Below are 14,048 nucleotides of genomic sequence, written 5' to 3' on the forward strand. Positions count from 1 at the left end.
GTGAGTGTCTTGGGATGACGTCTAGGAAGGTAGGGTTTATGCCCGGTGGAGCCTGTCACCGCGCCATTTAGGTATCTAGTCTGCCTATTGTGTCTCGAGCTCAATCACAACTCCAAATCGTGCTTGGACTGCCGGGCCATGACGCCAAAGGCTTTGAGGGAATGGTCCCTAAAGCTGTTTGCGAACCTTCTACATTTGCTGGGGTTTACTATAAACATACCAAAGTCACACCTGATGCCCTCTTTCATAGGAGCTGTTCCGGACACAGTGCAGTTTTGAACAGCGAGTCCAGAAGATTCAAGTTATGATACAAATGTTTCGGCCTCTATCCTAGGTTTCAGGGAGACTGACTCTGAAGCAGCTGGGCCTCGCAGCCTCCTGCTGGTAAATCATGCCAGGTGTCATATGCGGACTCTGCAGTGGCACCTGAAGTTCCAGCGGCGGACGTAGCATCAAGGAAACCTCTCCGACATGGTCCAGATCTCTGAGGGAACTGCGGAAGACCTGCAGTGGTGGATTATGAACAATGATTGAGTCGGAGGCAGACTCCTCTCCCTTCCCCAACCTGACCTTACACTAGTGACAGATGCATCTCTTTTGGGATGAGGCGACTATCTGGGAGAGGAGTACTCCAGTGGAATCTGCGCTCCACATCAACCTGTTGGAGCTCCTGGCGATCTGACTAGCATTGAAAGCACTTCTTCCCTCTGTCAAGGGGAAGTTAGTGCAGATGTTCACGGACAACACCACCGCCAGCCAGACATTCCTCCACGAAAATGGTATCTGCCTGCAGTTGACAAAGATTTGTAAAATATTGTATAGAGAAGTCTTTAGATCCTCTTTCTGCCTCTATGGCTGATGTTCTTTTTATCATTCTGTCCCTTGTCCAGCAGGGCTCTGCTCTGGGCTCTCTTAAAGGCTATCTGTCCGCTTGCTCTGCCTTTTCTGCTGCTGCCTGACCAACCGTCTTTAAGTCCTCTGTTGTAAATAGGTTTCTGAAAGGGCTTGTACATTTGTTTTCCCCTTCGCCCTTCATCATGCCTCCCTCTGACCTGAACCTGGTTCTCACGTACCTCATGTGTGCTCCGTTTGAGCTACTTCACAACTGCCCCCTCAGGGTTCTCACAATCAAAACAGCCTTTCTCGTGGCCATAGCATATGCCCGGAGGGTGAGTGAGCTGCAGGCCTTGTCATCCAAGCCTTCATATCTCACAGTGTTTCCTGATAGTGGTGCTTTGCATCCTTGCCTCTTTCTTCCAAAAAGTGGTGACCGCGTTTAATTTGCGACACTGTTACCCTACCCACCTTCTTTGCTCCCCCGCATCCCTCTAAGGAAGAGGAGCGACTCCACCGGATGGCAACAAAAAGAGTGTTGTCGTTCTACCTTGACCGCACAAAAGAGTTCCGGGTGAACGACCAACTCTTTGTGGAATATGTGAGAGCAAATAAAGGTCAGGCAGTACAGAAATTAATCATTTCATGCTGGGTCATTCTCGGTATAAAAATCTGCTACGCCCTGGCCAAGAAGCAGCCTCCTGAGGGCTTACAAGCCTATTCCACCAGAGGACAAGCTGCGACCACGGCGTTTGCTCACGGAGTCCCAGTCCTGGACATCTGTCAGGCAGCAATGTGGGCGTCCCTGCACACACGTTCCAGTAACTGCTTTATGTGTACTCTGTTATACAAAGGACCTTTTATAGATGATCCTTGATTTTGTTGCGTACAAAACCCGTTGTACCTTCCAGAGTAGGAGGCCAACAAAGGAGCTAGCCTTTAGGTTGATGAGTACTTGCGTAAGACGTGTAGCTGTGGAAGGTTTATCAGATGGATGCCAGTATTGTTGCATTTTGTGGTTGCAGTGTTTATTGTTGGGTCTTGGTACCACGATGCAAAGGATCCTCTAAAATGCAAATGGTGTTGGCATTGTGTGAGAGTCAGTTGCGCCTCTGTGGTTTCCAGATAGGTATTTCTCTACCATACTGGAATAAATATTTAATTTTATGCAGCATATTCTTTATATCACTTGTAGGACCGGAATTGTCATAGTGTCTTATTCCATTGCATTGTGAGAGAAATTTTTGCTTACCACTAAAAGCGGGAGAAATGCCTCCGTGTGGTTAGCAGCTTCAACAAGCATCCAGCCTGGGGGTGTGGTTTCCACAAGACTATGAGCATCCTTGGTAAAAGTGCAGGCTCGGTCATGCAACCTCTGTTCCATTTCTGCAGTTGGGCTGTAAAATGTGGTATTGTGCTAATGGTGACTCCTCCAGCATGACCCTGCTGCTTACACATCCACTTGTGACACTGTTAAGCCTCTGATGCCCTGCTTTGATGTTGCCCGCACCAGGACGTTACTGAAAGAACTCAGACACATGGACCTATGGCAACAGACTGCCATTAGAGCACTATTTGCTTCTTATTTTAGAGCCCTGAAAAGGGAAAATAAAGTTCTGTTTTCCCATGGGGTGGGATCTCCTCAGAGGGTTCTGAATATTTCTGCATTGTACTTTTTGAAATGCCACAAGTTGAGAACTACTGGTCTTTTTTTACTTACTACATATGGGACTAGAGATGCCTCACCCAGAAAAACTTGGTGGCCATTAAATTTGCATTAATAGAGTTTAGGGTTTGAATATGTTGCTGGCAAATTCAATGTGTTGGGTGGTTATACGTCAAGGTTTATAGTTAAACAGCAATATTTAGCTTGAAGAAGTGTAGACTGTTGTATGTCTGTGGATATTGTGTGGTTAACATGCTGGAAAATAATTTAGGAAAGAAAGAATGGCAAGGAAAAATCCTGTAGACAGAGTAATGTCTTACCTCTATATTGGCATTTGGGTGGATTGCTAGGGAAGTACCATATGCCATTATTTAAAACCAAAATAAAGAGCGTTAAGTTTAGCTTTATGTAGGATTTGTTGGCAATTACCCACCCGATCTCCCCAAAGTATCCTTAAAATCATTCAGGTCAAATTCCTCCCTGCTTTCACCTATGCACACAGTGCCAGATTAACTGAAAGTTTAGTTTATTCAAACAATCCTTGGTGGCTATGGAAAAATTGTCGAATTCTGTATCTGGGCCAGATCTGCTAAAGGTTGACTGTGTTATAGCCCTGATGTGGAACTGAATTGTCCGTTGCCTACTCTAAATCAAAAGAGTTTTTATGTCTCTGGAGTTAATACTTAATTGCATGCCTACGTACATTAGATCTATTGAATACTTGGTCGGCTAATGCTAAATATTTAACATTAAAACGTACAGTTGTCCTTAATTTAAGTTTGCTTTCCCCTGGTTGGGATTTTGGCCTCTTGCTTCAATGTTCATCTCCATAATATGCTGTCATGACTTAGGTTAATCTCAAGCAAGGCTTGTTTGTCAACCTCCGTACAGAAACTTATAGATCCAATTTCTTCAGTTGAGACGTGTGCTAATACCACTGTTCGAGTTTAGGCGTGGCTGGAAGTAATAGGGTGGGTGACGGGTAATGGTCGACTGTGTGGTAGCTGGAAGGAACGCTTGCTCCACGTTTCGTGTTTGTACAAACATATTCTTAAGGAAGGATGTTCAGTGGTTAAACCATACTTTTTGGCTTCTGAAGTCCACAGTCTTAATTCAGCTGTTGATGTTTGTCTGAAAAATCCAATCTACAAACTAATGATGAGGGTACTTAGTTTGAATGTGTAATTTGAATGTGAGGATCTCAAACACATATGTTTTATTCCTTTAGTTTAGTTTCAGGTTTTATTTAGAGTAACAGTAAAGTTCAATGGATTGTTTTATTTCTGTTCTATTTTAATTGTTATAAAACCATGCAGTCAAATTTATTCACTATCCGTACTTTAGTGACAAATTTGCAGTTTATTTTCTGTGTGTGTAAGGCTCTTTGCTGTATAGATAATTTATCTTAATGCTTTTAATTGATCATACAATACATTTATTATGACGTAGGCAAGTAGCACCAGTTACTATTAGGTGTAACTGTGTTAGGGTTGCCAGTGACTTTCCACCAGGATCAATATATTCCAGTTCTAGCTTTCCTCTTTACAGTTTGTTGTGTTCAGATGTGTAAGTACAACTGAACAACCCCCATATTGGAGGTATATGTTCAATGAAACCCCAGGAGTGGAAGCTGGGTGTTCCATTGGTATGCATGCCTGGCTGCAGTCCTAAATGTCCAAAAACATTTGGTTACATTCACAGTTATTTTCACAGTGTGAGATGGGTTGTATGTTGGCCTTTTGACTTAATATGGAGGGATTGGTGCCCTAAGTGAGTATAAGGAGTAAAGTGCTGCTTCGGTACTTGAGTATCACTTGGGGAGAATTATGACAAAAGGAGGGAAATGGGAGCTCTACTGGTAGCCGAGTTGGGACAGGATAGAATGTGCAATAGCGCAAATAGCGACAAGGTGCTTAATGGTGGGGATGTTCTCTTTGCAGTTAGTGGAAGTTCCTAGAGTGAGGTAGAGGAAAGCTACTTTAGATATAGCAAGTTAATTGGATATACCTGGCTATAGGAAGAAAGCTCAACCATCGCTGTAGAGTGTTGCTCAAGGTTGATAGGAGAGTTTGTAGAGCAGGTAACACTGGAGGAGGTAGTGGATTTGTGAGAGGAGTTGTGTTTGAGAGAGCAGATGGTTAAAGACTTTCTCTGACAATAGAGTTGCGTTTGTGAAAAAGGCTATTGTAGAATTTCTAATGGGGTATGGTATTGAGCACAAGAAGACGGGTTTGTTTGTATTGAAGGGAAATGGTTTGGAGCTAAAGTCTGTTGGGTGGTCAAAGACCCCTTTCAGCTGCCAATTAGAAGTGGATTAGGTTGGCAGAAAGTGTTTTCTGAGCTAGTTAAGGCTTGCCAAACAAATGAAAATACCACAACGGGCAGCTCTCCTGATATGAGCAATGATCCTGGAAAGTACATTGTATTTCGGCTGTATAAAGAGGAAAGGAAAGCTCCAGCTGGTTGAGGTGAGATAGGGGAGCAGTGACAGTAATCTGGCTATGCAGAGTTTGCAATCACAGGAAACCGCCCCAGAAATACTTTGAAGAAAAAGTAAAGGAGACATCTCCTGCCTCCCAAAGAGTGCTCTCACGCTCTCAAAGTATGGAGCTAGACCTATTGTGCAGCCTGTAATTGATGTATATGCCTGAATGGAAGACTAGTGGAGGAAGCAGTCCTTTTCCTGAGTGCTCAAGCTTGTGGGAGACCAGAGGTTGTGGGTCAGGAGCATGAAGATAAGTTTGCTCCACTTGGGCCATCTAGAATTTTCCTTTCACAGTAGCCCGAGTGCTTAGCTTTGCTGTAGAACAGAGGGGAATGTACAATACTTAATTGACATGACTGGTCCGACAAGTTTTGCTGATGTAAGTATTTACTATGCTTAGATTGATACATACATGATTGATTCCTACGTTGTCTTGCTCCTTTAGTGGAAATACTATTGGGCCTGGAGTGTGTCCAACCTTATGGGACACCTACTCACTGCTCTCGAGTCATCTCTAAGGCTAATGTCAAGCAAAGAAGCCAATGGTTTGCTAAGTAAAAGCCAGAGCTGTATTTAATGATCTGTAGGAGGGGAGTAGGACTTGGAGCCAAATGCATTCTATGTATATGTTAGGATTTGGCAGTAAGTCAAATATTTAGGACAAAACTTAATTCAGGAGCCGCATAAGGTTTGCATGCATTGCTTCTCTGTTTATTACCAAGAGGTTTCCAGTATCTGAGTGGTGTAATTCTTTGTACTCCTTCAGACTGTGATTTTCTGTATGATGGTTTCCAAACTCTGAAAGCACACATTTGTGAGTGTTGGGATTTAATCTGTTGTTTTGTATGTTTGAACAGGCAGTCTTTGCTGTTGCTGCCCCCCTAAGTGACAATGGGGAAGGGGTACAAGGTGGTGATTTGTGGATTGTCTAATGTCGGAAAAACAGCCATCCTGGAGCAGCTTCTTTATGGGAACCACACTGTCGGTAAGGTCTTCATACACTTGTTCTTTGCTTAATCACTGTCTGCGTTCATTATAGCTTCTACGTTTAATTTTTGTTGCCCCTTTTTAATCTTCTAAAGTGAAAAATGGTATGTGCTTACAATGCAGAGGAAAATACAGCATCTACAACATACCACTAAATAAACAAAACAATGCCTTAAATGATAGTGTAATTTTAGGCACATTTGAAGAGCGCACTGTCGCCCAGGAGGGTATCCTGGCGCTGAGCAGCTGTGAGTCTAGCCAAACCTAGGGCTTGGTGGGACTTCTCCAGATGCCCGGTCTTCAGCTTCTTGCAAAATTGAAGAAATGAGGAGGCAGCACGTAGGTGTAGCGGCCGTTTGCTCCACACTCTAGGAGTGACACAGGAAAAGGGCTTGACCGCTGGATCTGGTTGTCAGTATATGTGGGATTTATGCAAGCAGGAGTCCGGGCGAGCAGAGGTGCCTGGAAGGTTTGTGAAAGCAGATGCGATTGTTGAGGTATGCTGGGCCAGTGTTGTGTAGAACCTCAGAAGTGTGGATGAGGAGTTTGAATTGTGCTAGTTTGTGTATGGGGAGCCAGTGGAGCTCCTTCAGGTGTTGTGTGATGTGTGCGCAGCTTGGGAGGTTGAGTGATTTTTGACCATTGAGTTCTGAATGGTCTGCAGCTTTCTGGTGAGTGAGTTTTTTTTTTTTTTTTTTTTTCCATTGATTCTGACCTAGAAGGTTTTCCCATAGTCCAACTTGCTTGTGATAAGGGCGTGCAGGGCTGTTTTCTGGGTGCTGATTGGGGTGTCGGTCCTAGCTCTGTTGCCCTCCACATGTAGTACCATGGTGAAGTGCTCTTACAGGAGATCACAATTTCAGTCTTGTCTGTCTTTAGTTGGTTTTCATCCAGTGGACGATTTCAGACACACAGCTATTGAACTTGATCTGGTTACTTGCCCTCTTGTTGACGAGGGAGAGAATGATTTGCATGTCATCGGCATAGGAGAGGACGTTGTCATGAGAGCAGACCATGCAGGGTCGCAGATGAGATTGGGAGTCTGAAGTATATGGTGACAGGCTAACTAACTAGTTCCTTTCAGGCAGGAAGGTGCAGACCCTTTGGACTTTTTGGACTTTAATTTCAATGTCGTGTAGGAGATTCATGAGGAAGGGTTGGGTGATTGTGTCAGACGATGTGGAGAGATCCAGAAGGATGAGGGCTGCCTCTGTCCTGAGTCATACGGATGTTATCCATGGCAGCAAGGAGAGCTGTTTCCATGCTGTGATTGGGTATGAAATCAGACTGAGTGGTGTTGAGAAGATTGTGGTCACTGCAGTGTAGTGTGAGGCATCTGTTTATGATTTTCTCAAAAACTTCGGCCTTGAATGATAGCAGAGAGATCGATCTGTAGCTGACGAGATTTATATGGTCCATGCTAGTTTCTTCAGCAAATGGAGGACAGTTGGGTGATTCCAAGCATCTGGGAAGATTGCAGAAAAGGTAGTCATTCAAAATGGGTGTGAGCCTGACACTAATGGGTTGCAGACCTCTAGAGTAGTCGTGATTGGAGCCGTGGTCCGATGGGGCACCTTAGTAAACAGACTTCATGGTGGTTACTTTTTCTTCTGGGGCTGCCAATGGGCCCTGTGATTAGCATTGGTGCTTTGAGTAAAATTAGATGGCTTTGGCGAGGCCTGTCCGGTCCAGTTGAGAGTTGAAGTTGCTATAAATAGTGGTGATTTTGTGGTTGAAGAATTGGGACTGTTACAGAGCTCCTGCAAGGGGGTGGTCCAGTGGGGGTGGCTGCTGGTAAGGTGAATTCATTCATGATGGCAAAGATGTCTTTGCTTTTATTGGTGCTGACATCTATGCTTGATGGCCTGGATCATTTGGTGGTAGCGTCTCCGGGTGGAGTATATTATCAGAATACGTAACAAGCATTGGCAAAGCCAATAAGTCGCCCCTTTGGGACCTACTGATTTTGGCAATGCGTTTTGGCATTGTTAAAAAAAAAAAACTTTTTGTCAGTTCTGGTTATTTTTGACATAAGAAAAATAGCTGTGATGATGCAGCCTTTTGGTGGACTCGTCATTCTGTAGGCGTGCACATACATAATTGGCGTGAGCATACCTACAGAATGAAGCAGGTGCTCTTCTCTCTTACATTTTATTGAACAGTCTTGGATGACGGGCACCAGAAATTGTAAGTGTGCAAAAGTTCTTTTGGGGAGCGCTGTCAGCAGTTTTCAGCTTGACCGTCCAAAGTATATATATTTAAAAAATAATCAAGGAGGTGGTGGAGCAATGGAGAAGGAGAGTGGAGTTTGGCGGAAAGCCTGTGGGAGTGGGTGGGGAGCATGAGGGAGAGAGCAACACAGGGGACACATAAGGGAGCACACGAGGGACAGAGTAACACACAGGTGGGGGTGAAGCATACATTGAAGACAAGAACATGGAGCAAAGTGGGGCATGGGAAGAGGTGCACAGGAGAGGGAGCAAACACAGAGCACAGGGTGTTGGATATTGTTTGTGGGAGAGAAACTCAATAGGGAGAGAGCTGGAAAACATGTACATTCTCTGCTCACCCAAGAAAGGAAAAAAAAATAGTTCCCTAAAAGTGAGCAGCAGAAGGACATAATTTGACTAATTAAGAAGTTAGTAAAAAGTTATGCTCCAGGGTAGTGACAAATGCAACATGGACAAGGAAAGCCATCAAATAAGAAAAAAGCAAATGAGTGGCAATAAAGGAAACCAATTGTAAGCATTTTGGGGTTGTAAATCTGTAAATTCTTGGTAAGACTGCATTAGGTCTTTGGCAACCTGTAGGCTTGGCTTACAAAAGTTGAAGGGGGACATATAGAGATGGAGGCACAGAAGAAACTGGAAGGGAAAACGACAGAAAAGGGGAGTAATTGTAAAGCCAATTAACAGTGGGTTGAGATTATGGGGACATGGGCTGGTACGGTTATGTTAATAGTTTAGTATGTTGTTCCACGTAGTATTGGTCCCAAAGGCAGTAGGGTCGAAGTATTTTTTTTTCATAAGCCTGGTGTCTTCTTCTTCATCGGTGTTTCCCAGACTATGGGTTGCGACCCACTGGTGGGCCATGAGCTGATTTTTGGTGGGTCGGAAAATTCAGAGCAATAAAAAAAGAAAGATGCCTTTACATTCTGTGTTTATCTTGTCACATTTGCCATGCTTCTAAGACAGTGGCTAAGTGTCAGGCATTATCTTATGACAGATTGCTTGCATACTCTTTTAACATGAGATTCGTGTTTACTTTTCTTTCTCTGACTGCAAAGTGAGAGGAGTCTTTAAAAATAATTCTATGACAGTCTTGCTGGAGCACAGGGAACGTGAAAGAGAAGGCTGTAGGAAATATTTTTTGCAACTTATAACAATGTAAATACATATAAATGAACTATTTGCATTCATTAGTTAGGAAAGCAAAATAAAGCACTTTTTATTTTTTTATTTTTTTTTATTTTGAACTGTGCTGAAAACAGATATTTTTATTTTTTTAACAATCAAAAACAAATTAAGACACTTTACTTGTTGATGAGCAAATGATAAATCTTCACTGAAACCAGATCTCCACACGTTATCCTATAATTGTTAAATAGTTTTACTAGTGCTTAAGTTGTGAAATAATGAGTGCCGGTGCCCACAACTCTGCTCCGAGGCCCGCAACCTGCACTATTAAATGTCAGCGTGCCAAATACCAGGGCTGTGTAGTCCTGAATCCACACCAGGCCTCTTAACTCGACTGCTGAATACTTCCTGCCCCTTTTTTCACACTCTTGCAGGTTCCTGATTTCTCCTTTGGGGTTTTCCGTCTTCCTCCTTCTTTCCCGTTTGTGTGTTTTTTTTTTTTCTGCTCTCTTGTTCTCGGAAAACATCTGATGATGAAAAATAAGTGCCGGTCCCCAAAAAATGAGTGCCGGCTTTTAATCAGTAAAACTTTGTGTCAGTCTAAAGTTAGTGGCCATTTCAGTGGAAAACGTGCTGCTGTAGACGACAATGCTCTACCAGACAGTGCGTTAGCTATGTTTAAAAAAAAATAAAAAAATAAAAAAAAAAATCACCCTGTACATTAAAGATCGGCAGCTCGCAGATGTTTGTCATTTAAAAAAGAGAGTCCTGGTCCTAACACGCTTGGGAACCACTGCAGTCGATCACGTTGACCTTGTTTTAAAGTGAGCAACTCGTCCTCTAAAGAGAGAGCATGTAACTTGATCTCAAACAGCTTTTGCATCTGATCACAAAAAAAAGCAAAAACAATATAAACCGAATTATCATATCTCTCCACCAATGAAATTCTCCTGTATGTGTATTTCTCCTCGGAGATGATAAAATAGAATCCACGTTGATTTGATCATCTCGGAAAGTCACAGTTTTACACATAAAATTAAATAGCCGCAATTAAGGAATAGTGCAAATTTCTGTGGATCTTCAGAGAACTGTACTGAAGGCATTAAGGGCCTGCTCGAAATCACTGCAGAAGAGGAATTTGTCCCAAAAAAAATTAAAAAAAAAAAAAAAAATTTAAATAAAAACTTACTTTCTGTCCTGGGAACTGGCAGCGTCCACGGCTCTGCAGTTAGTATCTGTGGGCAACTTGACTTGTACATTTGCACATCTCTTCTCTGTTTTCGTACATATCTCCTGTTTGATGGATACTGACTCTAGATGGAGTGAGTTCTTTCTCTAGATGGAGTGAGTTTTTCTGATTTAACTAAATTATGCAATCCTGTATTTTGATTAGGACTTCTACAATCTGAGGCAGTGATTAAATCCATTGCTATGATTGGATGGTAATGTGGACGAGGCACTAATCTTAAGCACAGGATCCACCCAAAGCAATTCTCTTTTCAGTCCCTCACCAACCCCACCAGTGGCCACGAACAGCATTATGACTGAGAAGAAATGAAACAAAATCACAATATTTTACCGCTGCATCCTTGAGACTTAGCTGCTCAGTGAGGTCTGCGGAATGTAGAGAAACCATGATATACAACAGATATGCCAAGTGCCCTATTATCACTCCGATAATTCAGCATACGTCTAATTGTGAGTGTAAACAACTCTCTGTACTTCGACACGTGAGGGGTAAGTCTTGAAACCTAAACTTGCAAAAGATAATAATTTCAAATACATGTGTGCATTAGTATGTGTGGCTCTGTTTAGGATACCTCCCTCAGGCACTGTCACCACCCTCTTTGATGAAAGATGAGTATTATCTTGTCCTTTATTTCTGCATAGCTGCAGAATAACCATTCTTGTTAATAACCTGTTCTTACCTAGACATGAGAATAGTGTAACTTTATTCAAATTCTAATACCTTATCCATCACTTCGACATGATATTACTAAATACATATGCAGTAATGCACATTTGGAGTCCTCGGTGTTTCTCCGCCGGGCAATAGGGTAAACAAAGCCGGTCTAAGTAGTTCAAACAAATGTTCAAAAGAGTGGTTCAAAGTTCCTTTTCATCAGCAACACATCTTGAGGATAGTTCCATCATCTAATTCTCCATTCATATCAATTGTTTGAAGCTCCACAAGTCCTTCCAAGGAAATTCGTAAAACAAGTAGGGAAGTTCCTGGCTGCAGCAAGTTTCTGTCACAAGTGCCTAGTGAAGAAAGCTGTGAAGAACGAGGACAATTCTACTCCATGATCTAATTTGGCAGGAGTTTGTGGCTTGCTGGCGATCGTGCTTCATTGCCAGCACTCTGCCGTGAAGCATGTCTTCCACATGCATGCAGCTTCAGTGCAAATGGCACCAGCACTTGGCGATGACAGCCAGCCTTGTCTTCCTTGAAAGACACTGGAGAGCCACCCCCACACGCAAGGGCCAGAAAAAGTGGTAAGCAGAACCTTCACCCCGACTTCTTGATAGCCTCCCCAAAACTGGCTAGGCTATCAACTCTTTCATTGACCCTGGCCTTATGACTTGTTTGTATTTAGGTGTCCACAATAACATTTCAAGAATCCTCTGTTTGGACTTTATCGGGGGGTGAGAGGGTAGAGCGGTCAAGCAGGTGAAGTCTTACTGTTAGTGATGCAGGTTTAAAAACTTAGATGCAGCTAGAACATTAATAACGTGCTATAAATAGAATGTTTGACGACCCTTTCTTCTAGCAAAATGGCAGGGACTTAAGTGCCCAAATGGATCAATGTATGGTAAGCTATGGTATTCACAAGCAACAGTATCTATGTGCTACTCGGACTTTGACAGTGAGTAGGACACCTGGTTCCATCTGTGCGGGATTCCTAGAAGGGGAGGACAGATGAATAGAAGTTCTGATTTAGCAGTATGTTTGCCTTTCTGTAGTGTGTTCTGTTATGTTTACCTGCTTGAGTAAATGCAGACAAGACCAATTCTATATGTGGGTCTTTTAGTCATCCATATTTTTGTTTGTGTATAATGCCCAACTACTTGGTACATCTGGGAGTTATTAGACCGTTGCTGTCCTAATGTCTAGCAGGTAGGTGAGGCAGGCTGGCAGGTGTGGTGTTGGTGCTGATATCCCAGGCACAATGAGTGACATCCACACAATATGCAAACAGCATCCCGTCCAAATATTCTTACTTAGCCCATGGTAGCCTAGTGGAATGTTGCTTAGGAGTGAAACCTTTTCTCCAGTAGGTTTTCTATATTGATTCTATAATGATGCAGTCAGCAAGGGCTGGTTTTGGTGGTCCAACCTTTGCGGTAAAGTGTCTCTGAGTGTCTGTAGCGAAGAGAGCTTTCAAAAGTTGTACACACCGCCACAAGGACCAATACCAACGTTGCAAGAGAGAGAGTGTGTCCTGGAGAGTGTGCTTTCCTAGACTCATTGGAGATGACACAAGCAATCTTTCACGGGGGTTTTGGCGCAAGGTGGGGAGAGGCATTTCCTCTTAGTTAGGTCAAGTTTGCCTTGGTCAGGCTGGGCAGCTATGGCAGCACCCTACTGTTGTTCAAGCTCCAGTCACAGAGGGCAGTAGATCATAGCTGTGCCTCTCTGTTCTAGAGGATGACCTCATAATTGTTCTTTATCACAACAACAGATGGGTTCTTATTCAGTTTTCAAGCCTGTCCCTGGCAGGGGTGTGTAATTTTATTAAATATTAATATTTAAGCGCTCTGAGATTAGCCTTTCTGATTATGCCAGGACTCATACTACAGTATTTTTATTTTTTAATACTAACAAATACCTTATTTTGCAACCTTTCTGCAGGTATGCATACTGGTACTGGAGGTAGCTGCAAACAGTAGTTCCAAAGTTGGAATGCCCTTTTGAGTCTGCAAACCTACTAACTTGCATGTTTTTGGGGTTTTCACCGTCTCTTATCTAATCTTGTGTCCAACTGATAAGGTTGGAAATTTACTCCTTAACAAGGGTAGAAATAAAAATTCTTCCAGGGTTGGAAAAAGTGGTTGGAGGGAAAGTGAACTTGTAAATGCTCGACATATTTTCACATGAGCAAATCTACACATGCATATTTGCTCATCCTAAAATGGAGTTCACAGATATTTTCTATAAGATTGTCTTACTGGCCTACTTCCAGAAATGTTTGTGAATTCACGAAAGCCGTAAATCTGCACTAATGCAAGGGCATTTACTATGGATGCACCTTTTTGACTTTCTTTAAGAATTGGGCATCTAATTAGGTTTGGTGTTTACCAATGTAGCAAGGTGGCAGTATTATGTGGTATGACAGGGGAGTTTTATCACATATTACTAACACAATACCCCAAAGTGCACCTCAAATTCACACTAGTAAACCTTAACTCAGTCTTGGTTGAATGGCAAAGAGCAGTCGGCCTACTTAAAGGAACAGGTGTTAGGCATTTCATAGCACCAACATGGACGATAAGTAATTGACACGACTTGAGAGAAATCCAACACCAATTTATAAAAATAAAGCAGATTTTTTATAACTTTAAACATTAAAATGACTTTGATACACAGAGGATAACCAGAGTTCTAAATTTTAGAACATTAAATAAATCAGTACTTTGCAGAGCTGTCGAACTGTACCTTTGTGGTCAGTGGGAGAAAACAGTATGAAATCGGTCACTTCTTGGCTGAGTTACATGGAAC

General features: G+C 42.7%; 1 protein-coding gene across 4 annotated transcripts in view; it reads left to right on the forward strand.

Annotated features, from left to right (window-relative positions):
- The window catches only part of NKIRAS1 (NFKB inhibitor interacting Ras like 1), an 84,329-nt gene that overhangs the window by 50,738 nt on the left and 19,543 nt on the right, over positions 1–14,048 (forward strand). For all 4 annotated transcript variants that reach the window (XM_069212042.1, XM_069212044.1, XM_069212043.1 and 1 more), the window contains one exon: positions 5,843–5,970. In XM_069212042.1, coding sequence (XP_069068143.1) covers positions 5,877–5,970 — 94 coding nt within the window. In that variant the 5' untranslated portion in view covers positions 5,843–5,876. The remainder of the gene's footprint in view (positions 1–5,842; positions 5,971–14,048) is intronic.

Source organism: Pleurodeles waltl, chromosome 10 (assembly GCF_031143425.1).
Source record: "Pleurodeles waltl isolate 20211129_DDA chromosome 10, aPleWal1.hap1.20221129, whole genome shotgun sequence".
Taxonomy (NCBI): domain Eukaryota; kingdom Metazoa; phylum Chordata; class Amphibia; order Caudata; family Salamandridae; genus Pleurodeles; species Pleurodeles waltl.